Source organism: Hyposmocoma kahamanoa, unplaced genomic scaffold (genome assembly GCF_003589595.1).
Source record: "Hyposmocoma kahamanoa isolate Upper Pololo Valley unplaced genomic scaffold, ASM358959v1 89630, whole genome shotgun sequence".
In the NCBI taxonomy this organism is placed as follows: Eukaryota; Metazoa; Arthropoda; class Insecta; order Lepidoptera; family Cosmopterigidae; genus Hyposmocoma; species Hyposmocoma kahamanoa.
In genome coordinates, this window is record NW_020654543.1 from 1 (window position 1) to 10,673 (window position 10,673).

At 36.0% G+C, this 10,673-nt stretch overlaps 1 protein-coding gene across 1 annotated transcript; it reads left to right on the plus strand.

The window, feature by feature from the left end:
* Positions 1-324: 324 nt before the first annotated feature.
* On the plus strand, positions 325-10,432 carry LOC113236205 (the record flags this gene model as incomplete). The annotated part of the gene is made up of 7 exons (XM_026472212.1): positions 325-508; positions 3,386-3,434; positions 4,222-4,357; positions 5,763-5,938; positions 6,352-6,588; positions 8,061-8,264; positions 10,317-10,432. Coding segments are annotated over 7 exons (1,102 nt in total), but the record flags the coding sequence as incomplete, so codon positions are not given.
* Between the last annotated feature and the right edge of the window lie 241 nt (positions 10,433-10,673).

Below are 10,673 nucleotides of genomic sequence, written 5' to 3' on the forward strand. Positions count from 1 at the left end.
AATACCTTATTTTTAATTTTACAAAGAAAACATTCCAATTTACGCTATATTAAGTTTTACAAATTATTTTATTGAATGAATTTTTATTAAGTTCAATTTATTATTAATTATTAATAGAAATTAGAATAAACTAAAACATATTAATTAGTACTGCAGTCTTATGTCTGTTTGGGGTTTTTCATTAGAGGAAATACTGGATCCCAAACTGGTGGTACAGAGAAACCATCTTCCCTGTTGAAATTAGGATGTTTTTTAATTTCAATGGCCTCTCGCAGCATCCTGGGTAGATAACGGACTTCTTTAAATTTATTTCCCAATTCTCAGGTAGTCAGGATGCAGTCCCAATGCACTCGAGAACGAGGATACTATTACCAGTAAAATCAGCACCTCTGCTAAGTACTCTCCAAGTGTTGCCTGAAGACACCGAATGTAGCGATGATCAGACATCTGACACCGGTCTGGAACTTAGGAACAAAGAGAATTTTGAGGATGACAATGAAATTGTTATGTAAGTATATAATATCTTCCATATGAAGAAAAACAACTCACAAAATAATTTTTTTCTTGTGTATAAATTTTGTTGCTTTCTAGCACCTCTGTGCACTATTATAAGCGATGCAGAAACTTTTATCTCGTATTCTATACTATGGTGCTACTACAGCATAATAAAATAATCTCAGTACAGAGTACTAAAAAAAACCGACCTCAAACGTACTTGGAATTACGTCTATTTGCTAAGTTTTATTGAAATATCCTTAAATATCCACTATACAGGACTTGACACTGGAGATAATAAAAATCGGTTCTCACTACTCAAAGTATATTGAGAAAAAAAACACCTTGAGTTGGAGAAATAGCAAAATCAACCATTAAAATAAATGCTCCTTAAGTAAGATTTAGGCGCTATTTATATAAATGAATCTTCAATTTTCATTCCCCGTCCCGTTCCCGTTTCATTTTGTTCAAAATGAAACGGGACCATTATGGAAGTACCCCCTTTCCAACAAAAAAAGAATCATTTCAATCAAAATTGGTTCACAAATACCGGAGTTATCGTGTAACATACATACAAAAAAAAACATACAGTCGAATTGAAAACCTCCTCCTTTTTTAAAGTCGGTTAAAAAACTGGCCACAGCAGAGAATTTTTTCTCTTGTATACCGACTATGGTGCCACTATAGTATTATAATAGACAAAGATAGAAGATTATAATAATAATAAATAATAGAATGTACTCGGCTATCCTCAGCCTCATCTTTTTTGCATATAATACAATAGTGATATTGCAACATTTTTCAATTATTTTACTAACATAATTTAAAGTATTTCTGTTACTAAAATCCTATGGATTAATTGATCTGAAAACATAGGATTTTTATTTTTTTAAATTTATAGTAGAGAAACTTTTCTCTCGTACGTTATGTATGGTGCTTCTATAGCATTATAATTAACAAAATTTACACTGCTCATCATTGACTTACAAATAAATGGACGACGGGTCTAATACAAAAACCACGAAAAAAATGTCCCAAGTCAACCTATTCGAAATTTAAATTGTAATGTCATCGCAGTATCGCGCTGTCAGTAGAACAAATGAAGACTAAAGCGGAGTTTGGCGCTCTGTATACGATTTTAGTGCCTTACAAGTGCGGACACTTTTTAGCGAGGACCCGACGTCCATATAATTGTAAGTCAATGCTGCTCATACAGAAACTTTTCCCTCGTATGCTGAGTATGGTACTTCTACATCATTATAATAAACAAAAGTCACGATCATACAAAAATTTTTCTCTCATAATACTGACTAAGGTGCTATAATAACATTATAATAGACATAACTCAGAGTAATAGAGAAACTTTTCTCTTGTACCACAATGGACAGAACTTCCGAGAGAAGAGAATCTTTTTTCCTATCTACCGATTGTTAACGAAATGCAAAACGCTGTTTTAAATTGTATGTACATTTATTTATAAATGTAACACTATCCTTTACTTTATCACAGTGAAACTTGCGACATTGTTGTTTAATTGAGCGTTACAAGCTACTACAGCATTATTATGCACGATGGTCATCATCACATGTTTAAAGATAACTGCTAACGTCATTTCTAAAAGTAATTTGACTGTTTATAGAAGACATCTTTTATCTTTATGCGCATGCGGAGTCTGCAATTCAGTTTCTAAGTTTATATATTAATTGTAAATGTTTTATTTTACCATTTATCTGCCTATCACCCGACGTCTAATTTTCATACCAATACATAGATTCAGACCATACAGACTACAAATAACACTTAGAACTATTATCATATACTCCGCCCGCCTGGGTTCTAACCGGGTTTTAACCCATTTCTGCCCAAAATTCATGGGCAGAAACGGTTAATACTGAATGTGATATAATTACATACGTGTTACAAATCAGAATGAGTAGAGGCGAAGCTGCAGAACCTTGGACACCGCCGTAAAGTTGCCTGCTTATCGGTATTCTACGGGTATATCACGGAGAGTGTGCGAGGGAATTGCACTAATTAGTTCTGTTCATTGGGGGACTAGGCGTAGGCAGAGGTTCCACCCCTATGTTGTGGATATTCCAAGAATTCGCATGAAACGTTTCGCTTCCACATTTATATGGCGAACGGCTATGGAGTGGAATTCCCTGCCTGCAGACTTGTTCCCTGAACGTTATAACTTGGACCTTTTCTAGGCGAGAGTGAACAGGTATTATTTAGGTGTGCACGCTTCATCGTCACTTTGAAAAAAAATCTTTAGACGAAAAGGGGCAACTCCTCACAATACCCATCTCGCAATCCTGTTGACTATCACTATTAAGGATTAAATTTTTATAAAGCTCGATTCAAGTGCATATGATCTAACGTTTTTTTAAATCGATTTATTTCAAATCAATTTTCAAGCGAATCGATTCAATAGAAATTCAAATCTAGATCGTCTAGGTCGTTATAATTTTTTTAATAATATCATTAAATTTAAACAAAACTCGACTCACAAGAAATATTTTGTTATAAATAGTTTTTGCCCTCGATTTCGGGCATTAGTGGTTTTTAACCCTATTTAAATTAATAATTATCCATTGCCCATCTCTGATTACGTGGCATAAATGGTTGCACCGTTGCACTGGAGACAATATTCGAATTTCGAACAAATAGAAATTAAAAAGTAAATTTTATTATTTATTAAAAAATAATAACAATTCATTTAGGAAAAAATCCGTACAAGTATGAATAAGTTTGATGTCTTGTTGAGTGTACAAAATATATATTACCTTTCTTTGCAAAATTTATTTATACTGTCTTGTATATTTTTTTGTGAAATTGCTCTCTTTGTGTGAACCTTCGTATTAAATTACATTTCTTTTTCAATTTTCAGACTCCCCAAACAAGACCATACAAGTATTCAGAAAACAAAACAAACTAAAGTAAGTATTTTCACGAAGATTTTATTATGAAGAGCAAACAAAGTTTGACATTTAAGATTCAAATTCAACTTTAAAACACTTACGATAAGAACGGTGCAAAGTCCAAAGTGTAAAAATGTACTTCTGACTTTTATTAATAAAAAGCTCGCTTGGGCGCACTGCCCGCTATCCGTCACTTCCTCAAGGTTACGCGATAAGAGCCAACCGCTGAGTGCGCCGACGTCGGCGCAAGCGCTCTTTCAAGACTTACAAGTCATTCGGCTCCACACGACTGCACATGGCGGGCAACGTTATTTTGGCCTCTGTACCATTAGTCAGATATAGTAGGTTACTATTTTCGATTTTGTATGGGAGTGATGTATCTGTTACGTAGTAAGTAATAAGTAATCTGTGCTATAATATAATGGATATTTCACTTGAATTTCTGCAATGTAATTACACGTCACCACTAGGTGGCGCTAGTATTTGTTTATCAGTCCATGTTTAAGGTAATCAAAGAGTACATTATACAAAACGGGTATAGAGCATCAGCGCACGTGACCTCTGGTGGCTAAGGCGGGAAGTACTGTTTCCCTATACTTACACAAAGTCTGCAACTTATTCTTTTCTTTTTTTTAATGATTTGAAGTAAATTTTTGCTTTAAAAAGGAATGCTAGCGCCATCTATTAACGACGTCCATGTTTATGGACACACAAAGCGAAAATGTTCGTAGTTACTAGACCGTTAGAATAGCGCTTACGCACCTCAGCCGCGTAATATCGCTTATATATTTTATGCTAATTTCAGATTGACAAGGCAAAATTTTGCACAAAGATGACAATATTGCTAGCATGCTGGATTTTTTTCACGTCTGTGTTTCTTCTTTACAACGAAACAGATCAGATTATAAAGAATTCTGTAATCTCTTTTGGGGAAGATAAACGTAAGTCCTACGGCATACCTATAACATTTACTTCTAGATATGAAGCTCTGCATTTGAGTAGTTCACGTATTTATGACTTCATAAGTCACTTGAGGAGAACTTTAGGAAAAATAAATGTTGAATATGGAAATATGTTCAATGTTGGTGAAAGAAGAGACGCTACCTGAAATAAAGTCAGTGTTGACATAATAATATATAATCCTATGTAATCCATTCACCTAAATCTTCTACCATTTAGTCTCAAGCATTTTATGTCTAAAACTAAAAGAGAATTTTTCATGATATTTAACTCTATTACCCTTTTCCTGATTTAGGCAAAATACGCTTAGCGTTGAAGCGCGTGTACCGCTGCCGGTACCGCTTGGAATGTTCTGTAGGATTGTAATGTAGTCAGGAGAGTGTAGTAGCTTCCACAGCCTCCACACATCTTACTTAGCGAGTTTAAAGTTCAAAATTCAAGAGGGTAAAGAAATAGTGGTAATAAATCCAATTTTATAAATATTATTCCGTTCTATTAATATTTGAGATCTTTAAAATGTTTATCGCACAAGACATTTTTGGTAACTGGTAAACGGTCCAAAAAATTAACGAGAAGACGTGTTTGCTGCCGCGATCGGGCAGTGAGAGACGATGGAAAGAAACAAAATCAGAACGGCGAGGCAAAGTAATTAAAGAACGATTCAAAATTTAAAAATGAGTGGCCGGAATCCGGAAAAAAGACGATAAAAAGGTGCGATAACGATGTAAGGAGATAAGTGATCGTTCACAGCGTTTTGCGAATTAGATGGCTGTATTAACTCAAAACATGTTTTTAAGTGACCTTAGAAGTTCAATCTTTCCCTGGTCTCCTCATTTCTAATTTACATATTTGTCAATATTTAGTAGAAAATATATCGCTAACGTCGAAGGAAAACATCGTGATGCAACCTATATGCTGAAAAAGGTTCATAACCCTTGGAAAACGCACGAAAGCCCCAATCTACTTGGAGCCAGGTTAGCGTTCGCCATAACCCTATCTTTAGAGGAGATCAGTAGCCAGCGGTGAGACGTATAAGGTAGTGGACCAAAGGAAAAGAGCCTATCCCCACATTCTTGATGCCCGGCATTGCAAGACCACGCAGGCATCTCGAGCCTTCCTGCCATTGAACATGCAAGATGTGGAATGGTCTTCCTCCTGAAGTATTTCCTCTGCGTTATGACATTAGGTTCTTCAAAATGTGAGTCAACAGACCTCTCAAACGCTGACAACGCATAAGCACTCAAGCATGCTCCTCTGATGTTGTGGTTGGCTGAACAGGCTTATCTGCTTGTTTGCTTCCTACTTTACATTAAAAAGCTACCCTGGACGAACTCTCCCATAAGAAGCTCTGCAGCAAGTGAAGCTCACTAATACATTTCTTTCTAGGCTACGCAGTCCCACATACAAATCCAGACTCTTCAATAAAAATTACCCTCTTCGGGCCTTTCATATCACCACAGAGGAAAATGGAACTGAATAAAACGGAGCTTGACAAGATTTCCAGGATGACTGTATGGGTTGAGCCATTGGAGGGTAACGAAAGCCAGGTTCTTGGGAAAATGGTAAGTCGTAATGCGGGCTAATTAGACTTGAAGTAACTTGTGTTTTTGTTTTACTTGTATAACATCAAATGATGGGACCCGTAACAGTTGTAGTACCACTCAAAGGTTTAAATCGCAAAAATCTGAGGGGAGCTCCTACTGCGTCCGGTACCTAAGATATCAAGTTGACAAGTCGCATGTGTCTATAGTTCAACCAGTATCCATACCCTTCCAAACCGGAACAGAAATAGGCAATATGATGGCAGTACTTCACTGAATACCTCTTTCACTACACAGTACTGAGTACTGACAATAGTAACATCTAGTCGAAAAGCAACAAGAAAGTCCGTATCAAATTTGTTCGTAGTTTAATATTTTGTTCCATATTTCTTTTCACCAGTCTTCAAAAAATTTTAATGTAGATTCTCTTGCAGGAATCTACTCCTTGGATACTTTATCTCCAAGACAAAGTCGATTTCAACGACGGAGACCCTTACTCTCACACCTTTAAACTTCAATCTACCGCAGTCTCTTCCATTAGAATGAATACGACTTCGACGCAAACCGTACCTTTTGCAATGAGCATGTTTTTTGATCCACTAGATGCCAAAACAAGCGTAGTATATGCTCTAGTTTTACTTACTGGATTGTACGTGTTGATAATGTTTGAGGTAAGCTCTATAATTTTCATCTCTTTATCAAATTCTTTCGCAGTCTCAGAGTTTCTTTACGTACTTGTCTCCTGTCCGCCTTGGATGTGCAGCCTAAACTACTAGGGAAGATCATCGCAGATGTATAGCTTTCGCTTTCGAAATGTAGGTTTACAGACGTGTGTTGGGGATCGGCTGGATTGTTATGGTCACAAACGAGTAAGTCCTGCAACGAACACACAGAATAACTGCTTATCTAGTATAAGTCATTATCGCACATTAATTTAGATATAGCTGGTATAAAAATATCAATGTTAGCACTGCATTTGTTAAAGGTTATTTCAATATAACACGAGAATAGAGAGGAATACCTTAATTTTTTCAATTGGAATGCGACCTGTAGGTACATCGAGTATATAACCAGAAATAGAGACGAAATAAGGGCCCTTCATGCCTGGTAACTTCATCAGGCAAATGGGCCTTATATTACTTTTAAATATCAACTCTCGTTTGCACCGAAATCACAAATTAGAAAGCTGAAATAGTACAGCGCCAACAACTGACCTGTGTGTAGGTACGTCTCCGTATATTCCAAAAATATTCTGTATTTATTGTAATAAAGATAATATCTCTAACTGTGGCTGTTTCATTCGGTGGTGTTGGGAAAACAGTAAAACATCCAATTACAAAACAAACGGAATCATATTTCATCGGTAATTAAATATAAATATGTAATTTTTCAATTTTCATCAATTATAGCAAAGCTCAAGTTAAACTGGCCGATTTGAAGTGAAACAATTAACGGTATCCGTCAATTGTTTCGAATTCAGGCTGGCCAATCGGAGTGCAGTTATCACCGTAATGATATGGCAGAATAGTTTTCAAACAAATTAAATAACATTTTGTGTCTATTTCTGGTTATATACTCGATGTGTAGATACGACTAAAATATCTATTTGACAACCTATGCTCCGGGTACGTGTAGGTATTGAAGTGCTAAAGCGGGGAGAGTTACGCTACTCGTATAGTCATATATGTGCGAGGGAATTGCACGATTTAATTCCGCCTTCCCCTTTCCATTATCGGCGGACCAGACACAGCCTGAGGTTCCACCCCGGCTGTTAACAGATTGAAGTCAAATCAACTTCATGCAGTCGAGGTCTCGGATAACGACTTAACTGCAGTCAATCTGTTAGCAGCTGTGGACATTTCAAGGATTCGCACTAAAAGCGTTACTCTTCCACATTTATATGGTGAACGGCTATGGAGTGGAATTCCCTGCCTGGAGACTTGTTCCCTGAACACTATAACTTGGGCCTTTTCGAGGCGAGAGTGAATAGGCATTATTTAGGTGTGCGTGCTCCATCGTTGACATCGTCACTTTACATCAGGTGAATTGGAGGTCAGGCGCGAAATTATTTTTTAATAAAAAAACACATTTATATGTCTATGTAACAGTTTTAAAGTTTATCAAATTTGCTTTAAATTTACAGATAATAAACAGAACAATGGCTGCGATTTTGATTGCAACCCTTTCCCTGGCCGCCCTATCCTTAGCAGGGGAAAGACCATCCTTGCCAGAAGTAATATCCTGGCTAGATGGGGAAACTTTACTGCTGCTATTTGGCATGATGCTATTAGTAGCGATTATGGCGGAAACTGGTATCTTTGACTTTTTGGCTGTGTTTACTTTTGAGGTAAGCAAATTTAGTTATAATAGCCTGAAGGTAGTTTTCTAATTTGGTAATAAGTACACGGCTCGGATTACAAAATATAGGCAGATGGAACGCGCGGAACACGAAAGTGAAGCCACCAAAGCAAATACAAATTCAAAAGCGAATACAAACTCGCGTCAGTACTAAGCACAGCGTCGCATTGTTTGCACGTCACGAGTGATTAGTTATTTTATGTTTTAAAATACCATTTTATCTCTTTAAATATTGTAAAAATTGTTCCCGAAAACAAAAAAAAAATAAAGTGGAATATCTTTTCACAGGGAACTATTGATTATTTAACTGTTTTGTCATTAATAATCCAATATTTATTGAGATTCACTCGGAACACAAAACCTTGAAATGAATCCGTATGTGCTGCCAGTTTATATCAAAATAGATTTCCTTAAAATTAGGTAAATATGCATGGGTGATAGGAGCATCGATTAATTTATACTTTTATATAGAAATTAAATAATGCATGCATATACATACAGACTGGTCCATTTACAGCGGTCAAAAATTGTTTTGTAGGTAACTCGGATTTACCTAAATTATTCTCAAACCAATGTCTAATAGCCATTATGTACACAAAAGTAAATGAAGCCCTATAGGGCTTGTATCTATAGATACAGAGAACTTTCATTGTTGTGAATGATTTTGAAAGAAAACGTGTCAATAAAATAAAAAATATATTTTCCCACATATTGAGCTCTTGGGTTTTCGCGATTGTTACACATGTGGTGGACTTACGGTCTCAAGGTAGGTAAAAGGTTGTGTAGCATCAAGAAAACAGGATACAGTTCCACTCCTTAATTTAAGTATATTGTTATTTTACAAGCACACAATAGAAACAGTTCACAGCAATATAGATGATAGATTACACACGCAAAGAAGTAGAAGACGAAGGCGAAGAAATTAGGAAAATAGCACAGCGACAGAAATAGGCAAAATATAAACAATTCGCAGAGCGATAGACAAAAGCCTCTCAGCATGACAGCGTATCTCACTCCTAGTGAAGGTAGGTGCAGACGCTAACCAATCGCGTCTCGCGTCAATGCGTGTACGCTGCCGTGTTCATAGCGGTCCGCGACACATTTAGTCGTTACGATTTTTACTCACGACCGCGTTACGATATTACAGTTTGGTAAGTTAATATGATTACATTTTACTTAGTTACTTATTTTAGTTTGTACAATAGTTACCTAATAATAGTTAATGTGTAAGAAAAAAAGTAAATAATACCAACGTCATGTAAATGCAACATAAATATAAACTTAGTTTTAAGAGGGAGCATGCCAAAAAAGTTTTGACGTTGGCTCGGCCCAAATTTCAGCGCGAACTTCAGGCATATAATTGTGAAACAAATATATGCCTGAAGTTCGCGTGACTTGCGACACAAGATGTTGAATTTTGCGCATTAAAAGTACCAAATTCGTTTTAGCGGAATAACTCTAAAACTAAAGTGATTAAAAAACAAATCCGTAGTGACAGTTGTCGATTATGCATAAATATAATTAATTATCTTATTTTTGTCCTCATAAACTATAGCATTTCGAGGATAAATCGAAAAAATGTGAAAATTAGAGGTTATTTCGTGATTTTTGTCTATCGAGGAAATTTTATTGTTTTATGTTTCTGATTAATGTCTATGCTTGATTATATCGTGTAGTTACTCATACAATATTTTATTTTTAACTTTAAAGTGGATATACCCCTCTAAAATCAAATCGAAGATTAGAAATTTTTCCTCTGCGCCCTCTTAAGATTACTTTAATAATTAATTATGCTTTTACTTTGACTGTTGACACATTCAACCGTGACCATGGGACCTGTAAAGAGTCCGAAACGTCGGCTTTAAATAAAAAAAATATTAAAGAATACGCTATTTAAATCCGGAAAAATACTTTCATTTTCTATTATCCCATATCCTTGATATTATAAAAAAATGACGATCGGTTGATTTCTGGTCTCGTAAAGAAAGCACGGTTGTTTGTTACCATCTTGAAAGCAAAGAAGGCATTTATTTTGTTACAGGTTACAAAAGGCAGACTTTGGCCTTTAATACTTCTACTTGGCGGCATCACTGCATTTTTATCGACGTTTTTGGATAACGTCACCACTGTCTTGCTGTTGTCTCCTGTTACCATTAGGTTAGTAGTTACTCCAAAGGATATAAGATCAAAAATCCTTTGAAAGAATCTATGGTTCTATCAGGGTTGCCTGGAAGGAATCTCTCCGTTTTCCTTTCTCGTACGGCTGGCGTATCCTAGAATACATCCTCTACAAGCAATGCCTTTCACCACGATGGCAATCATCATAGTAGTGGTTTAGAAGCAGAAGAGTTATGAAAGAATTCTAAGAAGTACTGCCACTTTACCCATTTCTGCCGCC